Source organism: Oryctolagus cuniculus, chromosome 5, assembly GCF_964237555.1.
Source record: "Oryctolagus cuniculus chromosome 5, mOryCun1.1, whole genome shotgun sequence".
Taxonomy (NCBI): domain Eukaryota; kingdom Metazoa; phylum Chordata; class Mammalia; order Lagomorpha; family Leporidae; genus Oryctolagus; species Oryctolagus cuniculus.
The window spans coordinates 39,491,912-39,517,849 of record NC_091436.1 but is presented as its reverse complement, the minus strand read 5'-3'; the positions used below and the strand labels follow the sequence as shown (position 1 = coordinate 39,517,849).

At 43.6% G+C, this 25,938-nt stretch overlaps 1 protein-coding gene and 1 long non-coding RNA gene across 3 annotated transcripts in view; one reads left to right on the top strand and one right to left on the bottom strand.

Moving 5' to 3' along the window:
• Window positions 1–10,258, bottom strand: part of ARHGAP18 (Rho GTPase activating protein 18) — a 189,855-nt gene extending 179,597 nt beyond the window's left edge. The window contains exon 1 of the mRNA XM_070073608.1: window positions 9,919–10,258. Within this exon, the coding sequence (XP_069929709.1) occupies window positions 9,919–9,962 (44 nt within the window). The 5' untranslated portion in view covers window positions 9,963–10,258. The remainder of the gene's footprint in view (window positions 1–9,918) is intronic.
• Window positions 1–25,938, top strand: part of LOC103349885 (uncharacterized) — a 150,337-nt gene that overhangs the window by 30,710 nt on the left and 93,689 nt on the right. For both annotated transcript variants that reach the window (XR_011388531.1, XR_011388530.1), the window contains exon 2: window positions 4,343–4,549. This is a non-coding gene — a long non-coding RNA (uncharacterized lncRNA). The remainder of the gene's footprint in view (window positions 1–4,342; window positions 4,550–25,938) is intronic.

Sequence of the window (25,938 nt, the reverse complement as noted above, 5' to 3'; positions counted from 1 at the left end):
TCAAAATATACTTGTATTAAATTTATATGTAAAATATGCAAAATCATACAACTCACTTGATTAATCTCACAAATTCTTATCTTATTCTATAATAAACATATTACAATGTCATCTCTTGGTGTGGGTATTATGCTACAGCATGTTAAACCGCCACTTGGGACACCCACATCTCATATCAAAGTTCCCGTGTTCAATTCCAGCGACTCTGCTTCTGATCAGCTTTCTACCAGTGCACGTTGGAGACAACAAACACTGGCCGCAGTACTGAGCCCCCGCGATGTACAAGGATTGAAGCAGCAGACAGAACATTTCTTTGTTTCTCTCCTTTTCTATCAGTTTTTCAAATGAGTATGTTTTATTTTTTCAAAGATTTATTTTATTTGAGAGACAAGTTACAGAGAAAGGTAGAGAGAGAGAAAGAGAAAGAGAGAGGGAGAGATCTTCTTATCAACTGGTTCACTCCCCAAATGACTGCAATGGCCCTGGGCTGGGCCAGGCCAAAGCCAGGAGCCAGGAGCCTCTTCCCAGTTTCCCGCAGGGTGCAGGGTGCAGGGGCCCAAGGACTTGGTCCAGCCTCTGCTGCTTTCCCAGGCACACACATTAGCAGGGAGGCGGATTGGAAGTGGAACAGCCAGGACTTGAACCTTCACCCATATGGGATGCTGGCGCTGCAGGCTGGAGATTTAACCCACTCTGCCACAGCACCGGCCCCTCAAATAGATATTTTTTAAATGCCACCTCTTTAATTATTCATTTTCTTATTTTAGGAAATTTAAAATAAGGGGGAAATCTGCCATGAGTCAACCTAAACACTGGCAACAAACAGCATCATTGCTTGCAGTTTGCTTTTATTACCCTCAAGACAGCCAAACATACTTATGAGGAATAGGATGATAATAGTATCAGGACATACACATTCCTTAATATTCAATTAGCACAACTGGAAAGGAGCTGCTTGCTGTTAGGGCACTGACGTAATAGACAGTACTGAACTCAATCTAAGCCCCATAGATCATCCTCTGCAGCCAAGTCTGCAGTGACCTGGCCAAGAATTGAATTTGGTGGTGGACCTGAGATTAGAGAACCGAGCTCTTGACAAATGAAGGTGTGAGTGAAGTAATTGTGCTTGGTACAGAAGGAAGGAGCAGATCACATCCCTGACCATAATCTCTCCCTTAAGACCCTTGGCATGCTCTTTACAGCGCTCATGACTGATGCGTTCATTGGCGTCCTATCTTTTTAATGGACAAGCAAAAAACTGGATATGTTTATGTCATAAAACTCGCTATTTCCAAATAGGCATACATTAATCAAATTAGCTAAATCAAGTATATGCATTACCTCACATACCTATCACAGCAACAAAAGAGCATTGACTCAAACAGGCATCCATCTGAGCAGAGGCAAAGCATATCTATTCTGGGAACCCACTGACCTAAATTACAACCCTATGAGCAAGGCAGTAAACAACAACAACAACAACAACAAGTACTTGGTTCGCTCTCCGAACGAGGCAAGTCCTCAGACCTCTGCCCATGACACTGGCCCAGCCTCTGTAGAAGGAAGCCAGAGCACTCCCAGGCGAGAGAGGAAATTCAACTAACAGGCAAAAAGTGATACGCTAATCAAAATGACATTTATGGTTATTAAGAAACCATCTCCATTTCAGTAAGTCCTTCCAGTGGAATAAATCACTAGTCCTTGCACTTCTAATGAGCATGCTTACAATAACAGAACAATAATGAATTAACATTGTCCATTAATTCATAGTTTTCCTGGGTACTACCGCCTTCTAGAAACTGTAAGATGAATCCGTAACAATAAAGTCCCTAAAGACCAATGCATATGAAAGTGATATCCACAGGTCATGAAAAGAAAAGAATTATAGGTCTTCATTTCTACTTAACTCATAACAGCTTCTAAATATCCTTTCTAATCTTAATGAAATGCAAAAAAAAAAAAAAAAAGCATGAACACTTTCACTTTAGACAGCCAGGTTGAAACTTGAATTAATCCAAATGCACTTAATAAATGAGCTCTTCCGTACTACAGAACATTATTCTTGTTAAGCCATTTGTCAAACTCGTATTCTGACATTTCACATTAGCATTCATCATGATTCCATAATACAGAATTATGTAGTTAGGAACTTAATGGCTATTTTGTTGTACGGATTTGGAGAACTATAAACCCGAACCTTGGTATTTATCCCAACGCTTTTAAGAATAAAGAATTTTTAAAAATGTATGCAGGCCAAAAGCAGGATAGTCACGCCTGACTTTCATCAACACAGTGCTTAAGAGTTTTTAGAATGGTTCATAATTATTGCACCGATTATATTGGCTGCCAAAGTGCCAAATACTGGGTGCTTTAATTTACCATATAATTGTGGGTTTTTCCTTTTTCATTTTTTTAGGATTTATTTATTTGAAAGGTAGAGTGACGGAGAAAGAGAGAGAGCAAGTGAACGAGGGCACAGGAGAGAGAATGAACCATCTTCCATCCACTGGTTCACTTCCCATATGCCTGCAACAGTTAGGGCTGGGTCAGGCCACAGTCAGAAGTCCAGAACTACACTTAGGTCTCTGCATGGGTGGCAGGAAGCTAAGCACCTGGGCCACCATCTGCTGCCTTCCCAGGTGAAGCAGCAGAAAGCTGGGTCAGAAGGGCAGCAGGCAGAACTGGCATTCCGATACGGGATGAGGATGTCCCAAGGGTGACTTCACCCATTGTGCCCCACTATTTCAATGTTGTTTTGCCTAATTCTGACATAATACTTGGCTTCAGAACATTGGAAATAGCAATCAAAGACATTAAATGAACATAAGGACCATTGAGTACGCTGAAATTGAGGTAGAGGAGAACCAAGTTCTCTAAACAAAAGTGCCTATAGAACAATAGGGCTTTATATTGTTTACAAAACATCTTCGATGTTGAGGGATGTTTCTTCCCTGCAGACAGAGAAAGAAAGGTGAGGAAAGAAGTCCCAGGTGCCATAACCCTTTCTAGGAGGCACCTGTACACTTGAACTTGTTACTGTGACACCATGGTAGAGTGCTTGCTTGTGTCCCCGTCCCTACCCACCCCCTCAGGTTTCAAAATAAAATCTCACTTTGAAGAAAAAATGGAAAGGGAAAATATCAGATATAGAATTATAACTAATTTTACTCAATGAAAACACAAATTCACAGACTAATACTTGTCAAATTTACTAGGGAAAAAAAACAAATTTGCTGAATGCTACACTATATGTTTTCAACTATAGTTTTACTGTCTAAACAAAATTTTAAGAATAAATTTAAGAATAAAATAGTTTTCTTAAAACTGAGAATGAAATCTATATCCAGTGGTTGTTTCAAACTTCCAGTCAAAACATCTTATACACATCTTAGTGAGCAAAGCCTATAGTAGTTACAAAACATGACAAATAGGTATTCTTCCAAATCATTCTGTTTTAAATACAATTCAAGCCTGGGGTTTCTGAGCAGGAAATCTGGGGGGAGGCCCAAGCATGTTTTTAAAATAAACTTTTTAAAAGGTAGGAAATTCTGAAACACAGATAGGCCTCAGAATCACCACTCTAGACTAACAGTTCTCCAAGTGTGGCCCCTGGATCAGCAATATCTAGGAATTTGGTCTAAATGGAACACTGAATTCGACACTCAGAGTTTGGGGGCAGGTGGGGAGGCAGGATGAAGGGACAGGGGCAGTGGGGTAGTGACTTTAATAAGCTCTAAAGGTGATTCTGGCACATGTCAAAGTTAGTATTGCTGTTTAACCCCAAATCCTCTGTCTTGTAATTACTAAAACAAAGCTACCAGACCTTCACCAGGCTTCCTTCTGTACTGTCTAAATTCAACACATGAATCAACAGCAGTGTGTCTGGAATGACACATCAAAGCTCTACGCACAGACCAAGTCCAATAGAAGAAAAATATTTAAATAATTTGAAAGAAAAAAATGCTTTTCTCTGAGTCACCTCACCCTGAGAGTGTAGAAGGAAGGAGTGCTTGACAAGCAGCCAAGAACCAGGTGTGATTAGGTCTGGATCTCCAGGAACAACTAGGATCGTGGCACTTGGAGAAGAAGAGTAAAAAAAATAACCCAGGTAAAGAACAGAGCCAGTTCAGAGGCTTACATCTCCATATTAACACATACAAGAAGCACAGAGATGATTAACATAGCCACACCGTGAGTAAAATGTTCAGAAAGGGAAGGAGATGGACTTGGAAAAAGGCAACAAATTGAGATGCACCTTGTAGGTCTGGGAAGTCTGGAGTTTATCTGGATATGTGGTATGTTATAAGTTGGAAACTGTCAAGATCAAACTCTTTCTTTTCAGGCCCTGGGAGATGACCCCAGCTGGAGCACAGGGGATGCAATAGGGAGACACTGCCGGAGGGTGCTTGAAATGGAAGGAGTTGGCTGAACCAGAGCAGTGGCTGGAGGAACGGATGGGAGGAACAATTTTGTGAGGCTCCTCTGAACTTTCGGAGATATCCTTTGTTACCAGCATGGGGCGAAAGAGCCAAATGGGACCTCAGGAAAGGTGAGACCCTTAACTCAGACAAACTTAGAATACAAACATAAACCCTATTCCATCCTGGACAGGCTGAAGTTCCAAAGTCTGGTAACAGAAAAACAAGTGATGTTTGGGGCAATAGGTAAGATGGGGCTTGAGATACCTGCACAACATATCACAGTGTCTGGGTTCAAGTCCCAGCTCCACTTCTGACTGCAGCTTCCTGTGAATGCACACCCTGGGAGGCAGGAGCTGAAGGCTCAAATACTTGGGCCCTGCCATCACTTGGGAAATCAGGATTGAGTCCCAGGCTGCTAGCTTTCGCCTGGCCCCATCCTGGCTCTTACAGGCATCTGAGGAATCAAACAGTGGATGGAAGATCTCTGTCTCTTTTTCTCTCTCCTCCCACCCCCCCAATTCTCCCTTTCAAATAAATTTTTTTCACAAAGCACTAAACAAAAAAGAATTATAGCTGTGGATCTTTATTTCATAAAGGAACTTCAGTGAAACTACTCTCAAAAGCTGAAAGAAAAATGCAAACAGTACTAATATTTTTAAACAATAATCGATGTGACACACTTATAAAATGGAATGACTATTTGAAATCAGAGGAGGTGAAATGGGCACATTCTCAGAGCCAGGAGAGAGCCACAAGATTTCTCCCTTTCAAGTTTCAGGTAGCCGCGTCTGGAGGAAGCCAACTTCCTTCCTGACTAGTAAGCATCACTGGGAAGATGACGACGCACAAGCAAAATCCAGGCCAGAGAAGGACAGCTTCTTCCTGGGCATAAGACTTCACACATGGTCCAAGAGCTAATATCTACAGCCCTACTAAATTGGGTTAGTGAGTACAGTTTACATTCAAGGCTAGAAAGTCAGCCTTCCCAACCCTGGAGAATGTTAGCAGCACCAATTTGGGATGTGGGAGGGGACAGGCCATCGAGAAAGCATACACTGCAGACTGTAGAGTAAAATACTTAATGAATAAATGAAGTGACTCTGTAACACACAAACTTAATTTTTTCATCTTCTCCTAGAGTACATATTTTCCATTTCATTCAACAAGAGATGTTCATAACAAGAATATTCATAAGAATATTCATAAGCCAGTTTCCTAAAAATAATTTATGAGGATCTTCAAAACGTTCCTGGAAAGTTCATGTTATGAAAAAAGTTTGCAAGAATTTCAAACTGTATCTTTTAACTCCATTTTCCCATTCACTGTTTGAAGTACTTTCATATTGGCTTCAGAAAAGCTTTACAGCATAGAGAAAACTGAACTATTACAAGGTTGGATGTTAAGACTATGAAACACTGAATTCCTTTTGGGGGCAGGTTCCTGCATTTTCTAGATTTCTAGAGGATAGATACCAAAAATAATAGCTTGATTACATCTGGGTAGTGCTACTATCATTCTTTGGTGGACATGTCTGGATTTTCTAGGCTTTCTGCAACAGAAATACTTTGTGTCTACAGTTTAAAATAAAAAGATAATTCCTAACAGAAAGAAAGCATACATTCTGGCTTCCAACTCTACTGCTCCTCCTTAGTTCCAGTTACTCTTGACCTACAGGGAGCGAACTGTCTAAACAGCAGCCATTGGGCCCCTTTAACACATAAAGTCCTTGGGCACTGTTTGATTTCTACTTGAAAGCTGGTTTACCCACATCACAAATCACAGTGCCATCACAAATCAGTTCATTTTCTGCTAATGCGCACCCTGGCAGACAGCTGAAGACAGTTCAAATACTTGGGTGCCTGCCACCCACCTGGGACACCTGGTTTGAGTTTTGGCCTCTTGGCTTTGGCCTGGTCCAGCCCCAGCTATTGCAGACATTTGGGGAGTAAACTAGCAGATGAACAACCTCTCCCCACACTACACTTCTGCCTTTCAAATAAAATAATTTAAAATGTAAAGCTAACCACGGGGTTCAACTAAACTTTAAAAATGTAGTCTACAGCATAATCAAGAAACCCACCCAGCAGGTCCCTATCTATTCATCTGATCTTATCTCCTACTTTCACTCCCATCCCCCAAACTCCCATCACTACCTCGGTAACCCTCCCACTCTGTCCAGCTACACCAATTTATATCCATCTCTAGAATCAAGCAACTGCAAAGGCGTCCCCAGAGGTCAAGTCCATGCCAGCTGCAGATCAAACGTCATCTCTTCAGAGAAGACTCTGTAGTATCTCTCTGCCTGATCGTCACTGCACCAAGAAATGCAGATACTCAGTCAGAGTGGACCGGCACCCTGGACAAGACGTCAGTTACGGCCTACACTCTCCATCTCTGCGCTACTTGGCAGAGAAAAGGCTAGGCTTTTCCTCACACACCAGAGTGCATCTGCACTCTCTGATTGTGCTCCTACCAGCCATAACTTAAGTCGCTGGCTGAGAGGAAAGCTAATTATGTCCTTGAAGAGGGCACAGAATCCCTGGAATTTTGAATATAAATGTCAATTCTAGAACTAATTTGAAAGGGTTGTCTTCTTGCCTAAACTCGAGTGAACAGTTCTAGCTCTGTACAGATACAATTATCCTCTCATTAAGTTGCTAAAATCAAAGCTAGGAGTCATCTAAGTAATAGCACATTTACTAAATTAAAATCAGAACTAAATAGAACTAAAAACTTTGCATGGCATACAAATATAGTTAAGCTCTTAGATTGTTAGGAAAAGTTGGATGGAAGGATAGGGTGAAAAATCCTACACTTTATGGTTATAATATAAACATGGGGCCTCCCACTGAAAGTATCCGGGATATTATTAGGGTCCTGGATTTGAGAACGAACAAATCATAGCTGGAGCAGTTCTAATCCTACATATTGGCTGAGTCCATCTCAAAAATGGTAGAAATAAAAAAGCAACAGGCATAGATTCTTAGTTAATGAAACAAAAAAACGGGAAAACACCACGTTGGAACTGAACTACTATCTGACTGTTTAATGAGGAGATGGAATTCATTTGATTTCAAGCTTTTCCTTCATAAACTACCTCACTCTGAGTTTATAAATCTCCCTTATTTTTTCTTTTACTTTAAAATTAGATAGACTGTTGTTTTTCCTTTTGTTAATCTCACTATTTTCTATCTGATATGGAAAAGACACCAACAAAGGGTAGCGGGGATGGGGAAGAGATGGGAGGAAGAATGGGCAGGCCCACCTCTCTTCTCACCTGTTACAGAGGAGCATGACTTGGCAATGGATTGGAAAGGAACAGTCAACTCCTTGCTATTCCAATGTAAAAAATAACACTTTTTCCCCTTTTTTGTGTTTCTAACTGTGATTTTCTAGGTGATTGCTGGTTGTGGTACTGAGCTTTGAAACAAATTAATGGCTAGCTAGGACAGAAATCATCACTGCTCATTAGGGATTTACAGACACCTTCTAGAAACCATTCCACAAAGAGACCAAGAAGCCACCCAGGTAAGGACAGGCAGGGTGGTTTGTCTAGGAACTTGAGGGTTTCCGAAAAGAGCACTATTATGTTAATTCCACCCAGGGACGCCTGCCTGCAGACCTCGGCTCTGCTGTTCACAGGTAAAGGTCAGAGGCCAGATCATCAACATCAAAGATCCCAGGCAGCTTTTGTGTTGCAACAGGACAGCTGTGAGCTGTGCCTGTGAGATGCAGCGGGTGCTTTTACACCAAAAAAGAGAGGAAGGAATGGATTTCTCCAAGCTCCCAGGCAAGTAAGGAGACTTTTAAGAACTTCATTCTTTTGGGGAAACAAAGCCTGTTGACTGAATGTGGTTGGGTTCTGCTCCCTACAGAACAAAAATAGGCATTTTTTTTAACTTTTATTTAGTAAATATAACTCTATACAAGCTTGTTCCTCACTTTTTCTCACTAGAAGCTGAGTCCTCGGCTCTGGTCCCTCTGTGCCTAGTCCTTAGCCTGGTTTTGTGAGAATGTGAGGACTGGTTCCGATCATTCTCCTTACGGACCCTTTTCATGGCTGCGACATATCTGCCTTGCCTTGGCCACCTATCTCAAATTCATGTCAGGGGCATGTCCGCAAGCTTGCATGGGTCCTCTGTGGAAAATAGCAAGTACTGTAGCGCAGAGTTGGAGTCATGGTTACAAAGCCGGTTTTGAACCATGCTTACATCTTGTCTATGAAGACACCGTCACTTATTCATTATTAAAGTCTGCACAAAGGAATACACTTGTGTTTATAGAAAGGCTTTAAAAGCCATGGTGTATCCAGACACTTCAACTTTTTTTTGATCAAGTATTTACCACCCAATTTCAAGTATTTCCTTGTCTTTCCCTACATCACCGCACAATCCGTGTCCCTTTTTTAGTTTTGATAAGGAAGAAAATCTGAGACATCTTGGAGGAATAAAACATAGATACTATTTTAAATGAGTTGTTTTCAATAAGTATATCTTTAAATATGAAATAAACAAGTCTAAAATCAAACTATGAAGAAGGCATTTTTCTGACCCATTGGTTACAATTGCTAAATATTAGGCCATACTTGTAGACCTACTATGGTCTTAGTAACTCGGGATTTACTTGGCAAAGTGCTCTTGTCTCTTAAAATCACCTGCCGAATTAATAGTAACTGGAACTGTAGTTATTACTGTATGGTATTTTAGATACTTCATCTTTGGCACCAGAGTTAAATGTTTTGCATAGGCTCTGGGTTTAAGTTCCTGAAGCCTCCGCTACTGTTTTTCCCTTTATGACACCTGAAGATGTTGACTGCACATTCTCCACCCAAAGTGTTCACGGCAAACACAAAATCACAATTTGAAATGGTTCTTTACTATTGAAATGATATCTCTATCAATAAGCTATCATGCCCAGCACCCAAAGAACACCAAAGGTCCTAATTTTCAACTGCTAAAATTTATGGTCTCCCATTTACCTTTGACTTCTGAGTTTTTTTTTTTTTTTTTCAAATAATCCAATAATCTGAGAATGAGTCAGTTTAGTGCTGATGCAGGCTAATTTTGAATTTTAAAATCAGTTATTTCTGTGCTGTACCAAATCACCTCAAAAAAGCAATCAATTATGACATCAGTTTACCAGAATAGCATGGAACACTTTTTCCTAGAATGGCCCAAGAATATAAATAAAGTAAGTAAGTAAAAAGTATCCTTAATCTCATTTTGCAAGTGGGTTGCAGGTTCAAGGGTAAAATTCCACCCCGTGAATAAACTGTAGTCAAAAATGACAGAGGTTAGAAACATCAACATCAAGATCTTTAACCTTAGCGCACCGATTTTCTTTAAACCACACAAAAAGTCCTTTCCCCCAGACTTCGTCGGCAGCAAACCAGTCACACGAGGACGAAGCTCGTGGTTACGAAAACCTTTCCCAGCTGCAGATTCCAAAGCTGATAAAGACAGGGACCAGAGAGAAGCGCGCAAAGCTGCCCCCTTACCTGAGGTGAAGCAGGTACACGAGCTTTGTTACCACAGTAACCATCTTCCCCAGGGCGAGGGCAGCGGACGCCAGGGTCACCAGGAGCGAGCAAAGGCGACCGTGAGCGCCGCGGCCAGAAGCGTCCCTAAGCACTTTGTGCGCGACACACCTCCTCGGTGCAGCCCTCCCTCGCCCTTCACGCTCAACCACTAGCCTGTCGTTTCTGCTCCATCAGCCAAGAGCTGCCAGAGGACCCGACTGGCTGGCGCGTGGACACCAGGAGGCGGAGGAGGAGGAGTGCGAGCGGGAGCCGGGCGGGCAGGCTGAGCGGCTCCAGCGGGCGGAGGCCCCGGGACTCCGCTGCAGCCGCACGCTATTGGCCAGAGAGGATGGGCTTTCCAGGGTAATCAGCCTCAGCTGCCACACGAACCCCGCGGCTTCCCCGAGCCGCGTGCCAGCAGTTGATGGTGCAAAGCAAAGCGGCCCTAGGTACTGAGCATGCTCGGCTTCCCCGCGGCTCTCACCGGCGTCTCTCAACTGTTGACTTCCCTTGATTTGAGGAAGGGAGGAAGCACAGGTGAGATGCCTTGGAAGTGAGAGGACCGCCTCCTCATCCCCACCCCACCCCCACATTGTTCTGTGCTTGGCCAACAGTTGATTCTGATAGGTGGACAGAGACATTTGCAAGCTTATCAGCAGTCTTTAACTCTCCCCGTGCACAATTAAGGTGGGCAGTGAAAGGATTTAATCCTAACCAATCACTGTTGTTTCTGGACAACTTTCTTACAGCAACAAATATCTTAGAAAGTAACTGTACCAACCAGAGCTATAGTGCAGCGGGTTAACGCCCTGGCCTGAAGCGCCGGCATCCCATATGGGCGCCAGTTCTAGTCCCGGCTGTTCCTCATCCGATCCAACTCTCTGCTAAGGCCTGGGAAAACAGTGGAGGATGGTCCAAGTCCTTGGGCCCCTGCACCCACGTGGGAGACCCGGAAGAAGCTCCTGGCTCCTGGTTTAGGATAGGTGCAGCTCCGGCCTTTGCGGCCATCTGGGGAATGCACCAGCAGATGGAAGACCTCTCTCTCTCTGTCTCTACCTCTCTCTGTAACTCTGTCTTAAAAAAAAAAAAAAAAAAGTAACTGTACAATTGTTGAAATATATGCACTAACTTAAACTCAAACCAAAATACATTTTGAAAATGAATTCTTACCAGCTCCATGAAAATAGAGAATGCCTGGCTAATTCATGATTTTAAAGATTTGTAAACCTGAACTTTTTCTCAGGCACGAATGCTTGTGTGAAGATGAGTGGTGAGTGAGCTGGATAATCTGTAGGTGACAGATCCTGGAAAGCTATATCCTTAAACTTCATATGGACCCACACATTCTGACTCACGGCCTTCCCAGCTTTCTACTTGGGGCTGGTTAAGTATGTGAAAATAAGAAACCACTATAAACTTTTGCTGCATATGTCTGCAATACATCAGTAAATTGGATTTTAAATGCTCTTTCCATTTTTACAGCCTTATTGGGGGCCCCTTTTCTCTTTCCTTGCCGCTCGTAAGATGCTGCTCATTGAGCTGAGCCAAATTCAGAGCATGTTCTCCCTACTGCTATTGAAACCAAGGACACTGCCTCTCCATGTTTGCAGATAATAAAATTATATCATTTCGAAAAGCTTCGAGCCGGTCGTCTCTGCAGAGACTAGGGAAGGCGTTCCAAGGAGCTTTCCTGCTGCAAGGGAGCCTGAAATAGCCTGAAAGGTGGTCTGTGAGAATCCGTATAGAAAGTGTGGCTGAGCTGGAAACCAGGTAATTCTGGAATCCTTACCAAGAGTCTCTGTGGCCCCCTGACCCAGTCCCACCCGCACCTCTGCCCTTTCCTCTGACTCCTTCTACTCCCCCTTTAAGATCCAAAGGCCATCTGAGCACCCCAAGTCCACAGCCTGGCTGAGCCCCCTCCCCTGTGTCTCTCAGTGCGTTCTTCATCACTGTATCTTCCGCACTGACTGGAGCTGAATCATGCCCTGCCTCCCAGCGGCTGTGAATTCCCTAAGGACAGAGACAGCGCTGGCTGTTTGGGTCTACACAGGAATACAGCATCTACACAATTGCTGGTGTTCACGAGTTTTCAGATTAGATGGAGGCACCAGAGGGAGTCCTGCTATTCCAGCGGATTGTGAGTCAAGAAGGAAAAAGAACTCTTTCAGCATCGCCAAATCCAAGATTCCATGACTGGAGAGGAGGATGCAGATCTATCTGTGCAGACCTGATAAGGAACAGAGAACTAGGGTGGAGCTGTTTCACGGTTTTGAATCCTTGCATCTTAGTCTGGAATAGAAAATAGAAGCAGAAGTAGAGGCACAACGCTCCTGCCGTAGGCCCCTTGGACTTCACAGCAGAGAATCCTTACTCAGTTCCTCTCACTCACCTCCTACAGTTATTTTGCTGTTCGTTATATCGCAGCAAATCTGATTCTTAGAGTTTGCCTGGATGTCCTAATCACCAAGCCACAAATTTCTCAGTTTTGATGATAAAATCATAGCTATCACTTATTTACACCTTTCTTTTATGAACATCACATTTAATTATGAGACACATCTTTTAGTAGCATTTGTCACAACTTCACATTTTGACTTTACAGTATATAATAATGTGTTTGCTAATGTCAACATAAGAGAGTCAGGTGTTGTGGTACAGGAGTTTAAGTCACTACTTGGGACACTCACATCTCATATTGGAATGCAGATTCGAGTCCCAGTTATTCTGTTTCCTGTCCAGCTTCTTGCTAGTGTATCCTGGAAGGCAGCAAATAATGACTCAAGTGCTTGGGCCCCTGTCACTCATGTGGGAGACCCAGGTGGAGTTCCAGGCTTCTGGTTTTGGCCTGACCCAGCCCTGGCTATTGTAGGCATTTCGTGAGTGAACCAGCAGATGGAAGCTCTCTCTGTCTCTCTCTCTCTCCCTCCCCCTCTGTGTGCATGCACATGTGTGAGTTTGCCTTTCAAGTGGATGGAAATAAATACAAACAATATTTTTTAAGAAACACAAAACAAACCAGATAAAGAATTGGCAATGGGTAAGTACAGAGAAAATTAGTATCTGCTGGTGATGCCAAGGCTTTGAAAGCCCTAACTAATGGAGCTAAGAGGCAGAACTGGGTGTGACTCCCCTTCCAAGTTCATTATACAAACCAATCTAGATTACAGCCTCATTCCTGAGGAGCACCTTCCCCAAGGAAACATAGCTTAACATGGAGGTAGGTGCCAAGTCCCCCTGACTTGATGCCAAAGCCTAGACTTGAACTCTCTGCTGCACCATCCCTATTCTCCTTTGTAAATGGCTTCCTATTTTGAATTCCCTGATGACTCACTTTTCTGATTCTATTCCTCTCTTATGATGTTTTGTTTTATAGATTGAGATTTCCTTTCTCTTTACTCATTCCAAAAAGTTCATGGAAAATCTGTATTATGAAAAACCATGCAAAAACTATGTTTGTACCAAAATAAACTTATGCTTTAATTCAGTTTTTCCTTGAGCTTTTCTGAGTACCTTGTGTTCCTGTTACGACTTCTGTGACAATCACATTAGCTGCCCCATGAGTTACCCTGCTTTAATCTCTTAACTCTCCAGTCCTTTTTCAGAACAGCCTCCAAAATTCCTCGTGAAAGTTCTTTTTCCACTGCAGTGAACACTGTTGGTTGGCCTGCAGAGAGCCTGCAAGTTCCTCCTAACCCCCAGCGCTTACCTCTGCTCATTCATGCCAATTTGCTCAAGAAGCACTGGTGTAATGGGTCTACTGGCAAGGCCAACTTTGGTTAAGGAATCAATCAATGCATGACTCAGTGTGAACAGAAGAGGCACGCTTGTTTGCAGCAGGCTTCCAGGGGTCCTTCTTTTCTCTTAGAGAATCACAGGAATCCGTGACTGTCTCTCACTTAAACAAGGAAGCATGCAGCCCCTAATACTACTGGAAATCAGCTTTTCACCTTGAAAATATCAGCCTTAAAAAGGAAGCCTGTTTTGCACAGAGTGAAAAGCAGAGATGATGTCACTGAGTTGATCTGCCCACCCAAATGCTTGTCTATCCTCTTCTTTTCCTTGGAATGCGAGGCAATGAAATCTGTTTAAATCATATGAATTGGATTTTCTACCTAGTCAAAAGCTTCCTCTGATGAACTTTTTTCCCTACCTTATTCAAAATGCTGAAATGATTTAGAACAAACTAGAATTTGTAGCATGGCATTTGAGAGCTCTCTCCTGGCTCTTTTCTCTCTCTTTGTCTCCCATTACTTTATGCCGTGTACTTGATATTGTGGCCATGCTGAACTACTTGTGCTAACCATGTCATTGGCTGTGCCACAGGTCAACCTGCCTGTTCCTGCATTTTCTCTTACCAAAATCCAATTTTTCCTTCAAGGTCCAGACTAAAAATATTTTCCCTGAGATAGATTTTTCAAAATTAATATTTACTCATTCCACATGATCATACATTATGCTTGGGACTCTCTGTTGTAAGTCTGGGTCCTGAAAGAAGCAGAGCTGGGGCCGGTGCTGTGGCGCAGTGGGTTAAAGCCCTGGCCTGAAGTGCCGGCATCCCATATGGGCGCCGGTTCTAGTCCCGGCTGCTCCTCTTCCAATCCAGCTCTCTGCTTTGGCCTGGGAAAGCAGTAGAAGATGGCCCAAGTCCTTGGGCTCCTGCACCCATGTGGGAGACCTGGAAGAGGCTCCTGGCTCCTCCTGGCTTTGGATCGGTGCAGCTCCGGCCATTGCAGTCATCTGGGGTGTGCACCAGCGGATGGAAGATATCTTTCTCTGTCTCTACTTCTCTCAGTAACTCTGTCTTTCAAATAAATAAAATAAATCTTAAAAAGAAAGAGAGAGAGAGAGAGAGAAAGAGAAGCAGAGCTGTCAAGATGGGCTGAAACTGAAACAGCTTCTTAGAAGAGATGTGTGTGAGAGGGAGTGAAGGAGGAGCAGGGAGAGGCTAGGGGAGCCATCAGACCAAGATGCAAGTGTGAAGCTGAGAGGAGAAAGGAGGGAAGTTGGGTGCAGTGGCAGTATCAAGAAAATTCGGGAAGGCTGATGTCAGTTCCGCAGGCCAGACTTCATCAAAGACAGCTCCTTCCAGACATGCGCTGTCTTGCTATTACTGCCACTTTCATTCACTGTCTGGGAGTGGCCAGGGGGAGGTGTGGCTGCAGGTCAAAGCTGAGATGGCCGTCAGGGCAGCAGGGGGCCTTGGTCACTTGGAAGCCCTGTTGCTGGAAGGTTGGGAGGGGAGGCGCTTGCTGTAGCCAGCAGCTCTACTTCTCACTCACTCACTCACTCACTCTGTCTAAATACTACTTGACATATACATGAATCTTTTTCCTACTGGAATACAAACTCCTTACAGGAAGGACCTCGGTTCATCTTTGTGATCTTTGGGTGTTTCCTATAGGAGCATCATGGTAGAGAATTACTGTATTACAAAATTCTGGAATACTTGCTTTATGCCTCAAAAGGATAGGGATTTACCCCCCTAAAGTCTGTGAAAACTCGCTTCCAGAAGATGTAAGATACTTTTCCAAAATTAATACTTTTTTAAAAAAAGATTTTATTTGTTTATTTGAGAGGAAGAGTTACAGACAGTGAGAGGGAGAGACAGAGAGAGGTTTTCCTTCCGTTGTTCACTGCCCATATGGCCGCAATGGCCGGAGCTGCGCCGATCCAAAGCCAGGAGCCAGGAGCTTCTTCCAGTCCAGGTCTCCCACATGGGTGCGGGGGCCCAAGGACTTGGGCCATCTTCTACTGCTTTCCCAGGCCACAGCAGAGAACTGGACTGGAAGAGGAGCAGCCGGGACTAGAACCGGTGCCCATATGGGATGCTGGCACTGCAGGCAGAGGATTAACCTACTGCGCCATGGCGCCGACCCCAACTTAATACTGTTTAAAAGACTAAACAAGTCTCACTTGTCAAGTTGCTAAACACAGACCAATGTGTCTCCCCACAGAAGATCAATTCTGAGATTCTAGCGTCCAAGAGGTGGTATAGCGACCATTTGTTGATTAACACCTCATTTTTCACAATCTCCAAGGTGAGTGTATTATTGAGCTTTGGGGTTAAATTTATAATACACTTTTGTTCTTGATTAGAGAAATAATTTTTCCTGATATGACACTCTTTGTACTATTTCTTCAACATACAACAACACCTAAAAGGTGAGATGAGAATGGATGTTTTGGGTACATTTTTCAGATACAGGAAAATTAATAGTAATCCCTCGGGGGAAAGGGAAAGATCTGAAAAATCTGTGATTATTTAAGGAGCATATACATCATTAAGGCAGGGGGGAAAGCATGTAGATAGAGGTATATTGGCATGTCCTTATACTCCATATAAATAGCATCCCATATATTATGATTAATTTGGGGTCAATCAATTTACCTATGATTAAGATACAGGCAAGCATTTGGTTAGCACTTAAGACACTCACTTCCCCTATCAGAGTATCAGAGCCCAATACGCAGCTCCAGCTCCTGATTCCAGCTTCCTGCTAATGCAGACCCTGGGGGTCAGCAGTGAAGGCTCAAGTAATTTGGGTTCTGACGCCATGTGGGAGACCTGGATTGTACTCCAGCTTCAGCCAGGCCTAGGCCTGCTTATTGCAGGCATCTAGGAGGTGGACCAGAGGACAGAGGTTCTCAATCTTCCTCTCAAATAAATAAAATGAGGTATAAAATTCAATGATTTTTTTAGAACATTAAACAAGTAGTGCTAATTTTTGTAATAGTTATAATAATTACTGTCAAATAAGGATACAGAAATTCTAGAACAAGTTAAAAAGAGCTTGATATAAAGAATTATTAACTATTTATAACTAAAGCTAAAAGAGAACTCTAAGAATGCCCCAAAGCCGAGGGAGGGTTCCTAACGAAGAAGGCTCTCCCCAGGGCTGACTCTGAGCTGCCGGGAGTGCCTGCTGCTTGCTCAATGGTGAAGTTCACTGGCTACCGAGGCCATTGCTGGTCCATTGCAGGCTGAGGCTCGCAAGCTGGAAGGCTCCTGTAGAGGTACGGGTGAGCTGGGGCTAGTGGGTGCACACTGCTCCTTGGGACGCTGATGAGACTTGCTGAAAAGCTTCCTGCTGGTGCTGCTGTTGAACTGGCAGCGAAGCAGGCTAGGATGGCTAGCATCTCCAGGAAACCACCACTGAGTCACCTGCCAGAGGGTTTGTGCTCTCTGGGCACCCACAAAACTCAGCAGAATCCAATTGTGTGAGTGTGCCATCGAACTGGGGGATGTGAAGCTAGCTGGCTAGACTGCTGACCTCATCCAGAAGCTGCTACTGACCAGATGGGGAGATGCCAGCTAAGATGGCTGCAGAACGCATCTGGAAACTGCCTGGGGACGCGCAGCTACATTCTGTCAAGCCTCCACGGGCAACCTTGGAACTCACTGCAATGACTTCTACAACGGTGCCGCCAAAGTTGACTGGATCTGAGCTCCCATGCGGGTCTGGCTTGCCCATTCAGCATTGTAGGAGCAAGAACGCGGAAAGCGCACCGGAACCAGGAAGAGATCCCTTCCTCCGGCTGTGTCCCTCCAGCGCCCTCTACTGACAATGATTAGCATCGTGCCTGCTGGCGAGGGACGCGTTTCAGTACCACAAGCAGTGAAAGATGGATTTGGAGCCAGGGAGCAATACATTTATAACTGACAAAACACTTTTACAAAGATCATTACTTTCTATTGAAATTTTCTCCTTACTTATTTGTCTTTTCCACTAGTAGATGAAATAAGAGTGTTTCAAAGGCAAGGATAATCTGTATACATTTTGTGTAGTTCCTGGCAAATATTATGTTTACAAAACATTTGTCAAAAATGTACTGAATGTATAAATATTGCATCCTCTGCTAAAAGATTTATTTGGTCTGAAAAGCAGTAGGTGTGCTCAAATTTAGTCAGTATAAAGGGAGGCCATTATTTTCATTGCTTGCATACAGAAGGATAGTGGTAATAATGGTGATTGACACCCTGCACATCTGTAGAGTAGCTATTTTCTAAAAATGGGATTTTTGAAGCCACTTGGAATTTTGGTTGGAGTTTAATGACTGAATATCGAATCACTGAGGGAAAAATACTCCATTATTTTGAGAAGCAAATTATTCTACTAGGAAATTCACTGAAAGAATGAAAATAGCAGCTATACTAGTAAGTTGAATGATATCCATTCACATAGCCTTTAGTCAAATAGAAAAGAAAAATAAAAACTGCAAATATATAAAAATTAATTGTGCTTAGATATGTATCAGCAAGACCTCTTTCTTTGATATTCTGATTTAAGGACAGAATTTTCATCTTTTCTTAAAAGGAGGTTTATTTACTTATTTTCATTTACTGGAAAATCAGAATCACGGAGCAAGGGAGGGGTGAAGTGAGGGAGAGTCAGAGAGAGAAACCTTCCATCCATTGGTTCATTCCTCAAATGTTTACAACATCCAGGGTTGAAGCCACAAGCCCAGAACTCCATCCAGATCTCCCAAATGGGTGGCAGGGGCCAAGCACTTGAGCCATCATTTACAGCCTCCCAAGATGCATTGGGAGAGATGTGGATTGGAAGCAAAGCAGCCAGGACTCAAACTGGTGTTCCAATATAGGGTGCAGATGCCTCAAGTGGTGACTTAATGTGCTGTGCCACAGGGTCTGCCCCTGAACTGAACCTTAGGCTGAAGGTATTAACTGCCTTGAAAGATTTTGAGAGTTAGAGAGATGAGTTTATCTTGTTATTATCAAGTGTAAATATATGCCTGATATGGAGTAAGAATGAGAAAGGAGAGAGAATGTATAATATGAAGAACTGGCTCACACAATTGTGAGTTTGGGAAGCTGACATTCTGCAGGGCAGGTAGGCAGGCTGGAGACTGAGAAGGGTTGTTACCTGCGAGAGTGTGGAAGCAGAAATTCTCTTCCTTGTAGGACCTTAGTGTTTTCTTATTGTTTTTCTCTTAAGGCCTTGTTATCTTTTGGCTATACTTTGGGTATGTGTCTCCTAAGTTTTCTTGTGCTAGAATCTTGGTCCTCATTGTGGCAATGCTTAGAGGTGGGAGAATCTGTAGGAGGTGGGGCATAGTTGACTCCAATTCCCAACAATGCTGCTTTTCAGCACGAAAACAGCCCAAGGGATCTTCGCCCAGTCCCCCGAACAAGAAGTTAGAGTCCATTTTCTGTGGAGGAGAGGAGGGAATGCGAGGAGTCAGATGGTTTAATAGGCAGTCTGGAAACTGAGGGTGGAAAATGTTCCCCCCAAAAGTTATCCTTAGTAAGGTCAGAAGTGCCTGCTTGCTCACTCCTTGGGAGTTTCCAGTCTTATCATGAGAATAGCAAAGGAGTGGTAACTCCACCCTTCTGGGCTCCAACCTTAATGTAAAACAATTAGGTATCCTACCCTTGTGATGGCTCTTTTGTTTCATCTGAGCAAACCAGACAGGATAAAGAATTGCAAATCAGGTCTTTTGATAGGTTTTGTCCCTGCCTTGAAACTGAAATGTCAATCTGATTGTCAAGCGTTTCTGTTTCTCAAAATTGTGCTTAAAAACCTCAGTGCCACGGGAGCCCTTCGGGTTTTTTTTCCTCTCTTAGAAGCCCCTCCCATGCTGCTCTGGATGGAGGTCTTTGACTCTAAAAAATCTTGCTTTTAAATCTCAAAAAAATTTTTAAGAAGCAGTGGGGTGGCCGGCGCCGCGGCTCACTAGGCTAATCCTCCGCCTTGCAGCGCCGGCACACCAGGTTCTAGTCCCGGTCAGGGGGCCGGATTCTGTCCCGGTTGCCCCTCTTCCAGGCCAGCTCTCTGCTATGGCCTGGGAGTGCAGTGGAGGATGGCCCAAGTCCTTGGGCCCTGCACCCCATGGGAGACCAGGAGAAGCACCTGGCTTCTGCCTTCGGATCAGCGCGATGCGCTGGCTGTGGTGGCCATTGGAGGGTGAACCAACGGCAAAAAGGAAGACCTTTCTCTCTGTCTCTCTCTCTCTCTCACTGTTCACTCTGCCTGTCAAAAATAAAAAAATTTAAAAAAAGATGCGGTGGGGCATAGAAGATGATTAGGTCATTGGGATCATGACCCTTGGAAAGGAGTAATGCTGGTATCCTGGAATGAGTTCACCCTCATGTGATTGGTTGTTATAAAAAGAGAAAGTCTGCTCTTTCCAAACTCTATGGCTTCCTGGCTTGCTCTGTGTTGCTCTCACATGTGCCTGCACTGCTGTGGTGCCATCTACCTGAGGTCTTCACCAGACTCAAACAGAAGTGATATCAGAGAACGGACCCCTAAAAATTAAACGAAAATGTGGCCCCTTGAAATTCCCCAGAAGTGCCATCTGAGCTGTCACATATGTTACCAGAACTTGGGGTGCCATATGATATCACCATATGCTTATTAATAAATCCAATATTAATAAGCCAGAGAAGCTTATTAATTGCCTAATATTTAGAGAAGAATTATAAATACCAGCATCATTAAATGAGACAGCATAGTACATGTTAAGCTTTTATTCAGTGAGAGAAATCATAGGAGAGTGAGAGCTTTATCTGAGAGGTAAATCTGGGTTCATAAGGAGCACCAGGAACCAGCCACGTGGAGGAGCATCTAGGCCAGGAAGCCTGGGGCGGGTGGCCTGAAGGCCATGTGCCCTGGAGGCGCAGGGCTACAGCAAGCCCCCTCTTGGCAAGAGGCCAGGGAAGAAGAGACACTGTGTCCCAGGCTTTTAACCCACTTCCAAAGGGGAGTGGTTAACCTGATTGGCTGGTGGGCACCCAGGTGTGGCTAGGTGGAGGGATGCGATCACACAGGGGTGTGGCGAAGGTATCAGGTATGGTGTGAGGTCACATGGGGGCATGTGAAGGCGTGATCTTCCAGCTCACAAACCTAATCAATCTTAACCTATATGCCTGCCTACTTCAGAAGCAGTAGCATGCTCTTGACTTTCATTGCTATTAGCTGAATAAATCTCTTTCTTCACAAATTGCATTTTGTTTCAGCAATAGAAAACAATAAACACATGCCTTCAGCTCACTGGGTGAGGCCCACACAGTCTCAAAGATAATCTGCTTTACTTAAAGTTCTACTACTGATTTACACGCCAGTCATATCTAAATAATGATGCGTAGCCAAGTTGACACATAAAATTAACCATCACATCTAACCTCATTTATGAAATCAGCACAGCAAAGTGCAGAAAGCAGGCACAGATAACAGGGAGAAAGGCAGGGAGAAGAAAAGGGAGGGAGGGGTGAGGAAGGGAGAGGAGGATGAAGGGAAGTATGATTGTCTTCTTAGAACTGTACCTGTGAAAGATATGAAATCAGATCTCTTTATATTAATAAAAAATTTAAAAAGAAAATAAATATCATTGGAAAAATCTTAAAGTGGACATTAACATATGGAATTTGACATGGCACTAATGGTATACCATATTATAACCAAGTGCAGTTCATTGGATAAATGCAAAAACAGGTCAATGCCATGAAATACATTTAAGCCTGTTAATAGATCAAAGGACAAAAAGAAAAAGAAGCATGTGATTATTGTTGGTAAAATGGCGCAGTCTTATCTATGGCTCAATCTACACCCAGACACCATCCTAGGCTCTAGCCCCCACCGCCATTGCTGGAAGCCAGGAGGGCACATGGCCCAATCACTGGTGTCAAGCTCCACTCCCATCCTAATGGGATTCGCTGCTCCTGCTTCCCTGCCTGCCCTCCGGCAAAGTTTGAAAAGGACCTGTGCCTGAACACGTGGCTCTCTCTCTCTCTTTCTCTTCTTCTCCATCTCCTGACCTCTGTCTCTGTCTCTCTCTATATATATTATGCTCCCCTTCTCCCTCTTTTCCTTCTTTACCCCTTCCCTTCAGTCTGTCCAGTTTCCCCCAATAAACTCTTTCCCTTACTCCAGTGTTTGGTGTGTTTTGTGGCGGCTTTACAATTATCATGGTGGAAGCTTAGTAGAGCTATTTTTTCTGGCCTGAGGAACTGAGAAAAGGATACTATAGATACTCTATATATCCTGAGAATATACAGGAATCTTTGAAATGTGAGAATTGGGGAAGGGGACTCTCCAAGTAATGGTTTGAACTGACGCAAGTCCTAGACTTACCCCTGATCCATGAAGTCACAGCACTGGCCCAAAGAACTAAAGTGGAGTCTTTGAAAACTGAACTATTACATAAAAATGCTCTAGTTCTCAAACTCCTGAGTGCTGCATTCATAGGCTGGACACACACAGCACAGCAAGTCTTAGAAAAGTGACCTGAGAGTGGAACTACTTCCTGAGGCCAAACTTTCCATCTGAATGTCCACTGATTTGTCAACATTCTCCTTAGGAGTTTTTAAAAAGATTTATTTATTTGAAAGAGTTGCACACAGAGAGAGGAAAGGCAGAGATAGATGGGGAGAGAGAGAGAGAGAGAGAGATCTTCCATCTGCTGGTTCACTCCCAAATTGGCCACAACAGCCGGAGCTGTACTTATCTGAAGCCAGGAGCCAGGAGTTTCCTCTGGGTCTCCCATGTGGGTGCAGGGGCCCTAGGACTTGAGCCATCTTCCACTGCTTTCCCAGGCCACAGCAGAGAGCTAGATCGGATGTGGAGCAGCCAGGACTTGAACCGGCACCCATAGGGGATGCCAGCACTGTTGGCAGTGGTTTTACCTGCTATACCACAGCACTGGCCCCATATCCTTGTGATTTTAACAGGGTCCAGAATCTCCAACAATATTGAAAACACTAGTGATAAAATTCAAATTTAGAGGCCAACATTGTGGCATAGCCAATGAAGTTGCTGCCTGTGACACTGGCATCCAATTTAGACACCAGGTCCTGTTCTGGCTGCTCCACTTTCAATCCAGCTCTCTGCTCCCTGCTAATGGCCTTGGAAAAGCAGCAGAAGATGGCTCAAGTGTGTGTATATATATATATATATACACACACACACACACACACACACATACATATATACATACATACATACATATATATAAAATACGTAACTCTGACTTTTAAATAATCTTTTTTAAAATGCAAATTTATAAAAAGTACCAGAAAAATTTAACCTTTAAAGGAAAAGATAATCTACAGACACCAACTCTGAGCAACTCTGAGATAACCAGATGCAGAAATAATCATGGAAAGGAATAAAAATGATTGAAATATTTATGTGCACACCAACATACCTGAACCTCAATTGTACTTAATAAGTGAAATAAGTAAGAGTATGATTCCATCTGTATGCCAGTCTGGAAAAGACAAAACTGTGCATTGTGATCAGATTAGCAGTTGTCTTTGGTTAAGAGTAGGGAGAGGGAGTAACTGCAGCAAAGGGGCACAATGGAACTTTTTTGAGTGACAGAGTTCTTCTGTATCTTGGTGGTGGTATGATCCATTGCATTTGTCAAAACTTAGAACTAAGGGCAGGTGTTTGATGCAGCAATTAGGACATCACTTGGGGCACCCACATCCCATATCAGAGTGCCTGGTGTGTGTCCTGTTTCCTTTGCTTCCAATCCATCTTCCTGCTAATGTGCATCCTGGGAGGCAGCACATGATGGCTCATGTACTTGGGTCCCTGTAACCCACATGGGAGACAAGATCCGAACTGAATTCCTAGCTACCGGCTTTGACCTGGCCCAGTCCTGCCTGTTGAGGGCATTTGGAGAGTGAACCAGAAGATGGAAGATGTCTCTCTATCTGTCTCTCTCTCTTTCTGTCTCTCTCTACCATTCAGAGAAAATGAAAAATAAAGAAAAACATTCAAAACTATACAGAAAATACAGTGAATTTACATTATGTGAATGAAAGATAAATATTTAGAAACATTTTTTAAAAATTATTTTCTTTTGGCCGGTGCCGTGGCTCAATAGGCGAATCCTCCACCTGCGGCACTGGCACCCAGGGTTTTAGTCCCGATCCGGGCGCTGGATTCTGTCCTGGTTGCTCCTCTTCCAGTCCAGCTCTCTGCTATGGCCTGGGAGTGCAGTGGAGGATGGCCCAAGTGTCGCTCCCCCTCTTCGTGGAGGAACGACACAGGACCCTGCACTGTTCTTTCGTCTGCTCGGCCCTCCCCGGGTTTGCTGCTGGTTCTTCCCGGGTTGGCTACCGACCCTTCCACCTCCGTGGAAGGGCGGTTCCCCCTGCCACTTTTCCCCACTTCCGCGGGGGAGCGGCACACCGCCGGCCGGCTCTCTCGGGGGCTGCACAGGTGTTCCTTCAGATAGATGTTCCCCTTAGATGTTCCTGGTGCATGTTGTCTCTCTCCTCCTTTATAGTCCTCTTCCACCAATCCCAACTCTGCTACCCACACGCCGAGTACGCTGCTCTCCTCCAATCAGGAGCAGCTCCTGCAGCTTGTCAAGTTGGTGAGAGGCAGCTGGGTAGAAGCTGTTGCCTCCTCTCCCAGCGCCATATTGTGGGAGAGCAGATGCATAGAATAAGTCTTAACTCCAGTAACTTAGTCTAGTCCAAGTTGCTCCCCACACCAAGTGCTTGGGCCCTGCACCCGCATGGGAGACCAGGAGAAGCACCTGGCGCAGCAGCCACTGAAGGGTGAACCAACGGAAAAAGGAAGACCTTTATCTCTGTCTCTCTCTCTCACTGTTCACTCTGCCTGTCAAAAAAATTAAAAAAAAAATATTTTCTTTTTCCTATTTATAAAGGATGATTTAACTAAATTGATCCACCTGTCAGTTTACATACTAATATTATCCAGGATTTTCATGTCACCTTCTTTTTATAGCTACACATTAGTCATCATATTTGTTACTATTTTTATGTACTCAGTTCCTTGTTTTTAAGATTTATCAATATGTAATAAGTTTTTTTCACTTTCTTACATATTGTCCTTTCTAAAATTAAGGTTCCCCCTAAAGTACATCCCTGAATAATTCATTTAGTAACAACAATCTCTTTCAAGCTTGATTATATCAATAGCCCTTTACTTTGATTGCACATTTATTTATTTAAGATTTATTTATTTACTTGAAAGAGTTATACAGAGAGAGGAGAGTCAGAGAGAGAGAGAGAGAGAGAGGTCTTCCATCTGCTGGTTCACTCCCTACATGGCTGCAATGGCTGGAGCTGTGCCAGTCTGAAGCCAGGAGCCAGGAGCTTCTTCTGAGTCTCCCATGTGGGTGCAGGGGCCCAAGGACTTGGGCCATCTTCTACTGCTTTCCCAGGCCATAGCAGAGAGCTGGATCAGAAGTGGAGCAGCCGGGACTAGAACCATCACCCATATGGGATACTGGCACTGCAGGTGGTGGTTTTACCCACTATGCCACAGTGCTGGCCCCTCTCATATTTATTTTTTAAGATTTATTTATTTATTTTAAAGGCAGAGCAACAGAAAGAGAGAGATCTTGTATTCACTGGTTCTCTCCCAATGGCTGCCATAACCAGGGCTGAGCCAGGCCAAAGCCAGAGCCAGAAACTTGAATTTTGGTCTCTCATGTGGTGGTAGAAATTCATGAGCCATCATCTGCTGTTTCCCTAGGTGCACTAGCAGGAAGCTGGATGGGAAGTGGAGTAGCTAGGACTTGAACTGGCACTCTGATATAGGATGCCAGTGTCACAAATGGTGATTTAAACAGCCCGGCCACCACAGTGGGCCCCTGAACCTCATATTTAAATGATAGTTTATCTGAGTATAAAATATATATCCTCAACTTTTTTCCTGAGTATTTTGAATGTATTTTCCATTGTCTTCTCCCTGCAATTGATACAGTGTAAAGTCTATTTTATTGTGCCTCACTGCTTAATACCCACCTTTCATTTCGAATATCCAGTAGTTTATCTAAATGTATATTTAGTTTTCTTGTCCTGATGATTACTAGACTTGAATTGTATTCACATCTCAAATTCTGAAAATTTCTGTTTTACGCATTTTAGAAAATGTGATTTTCTTCTATTCTCTCGAATGTCTTGTCCTGGAATTAAAATACAGTCTATCCTCCTTGTCTGTTTATTTATCTTTCACATTATGTTTTACATACTACCTTCAAAATTCTTTCCTTAGT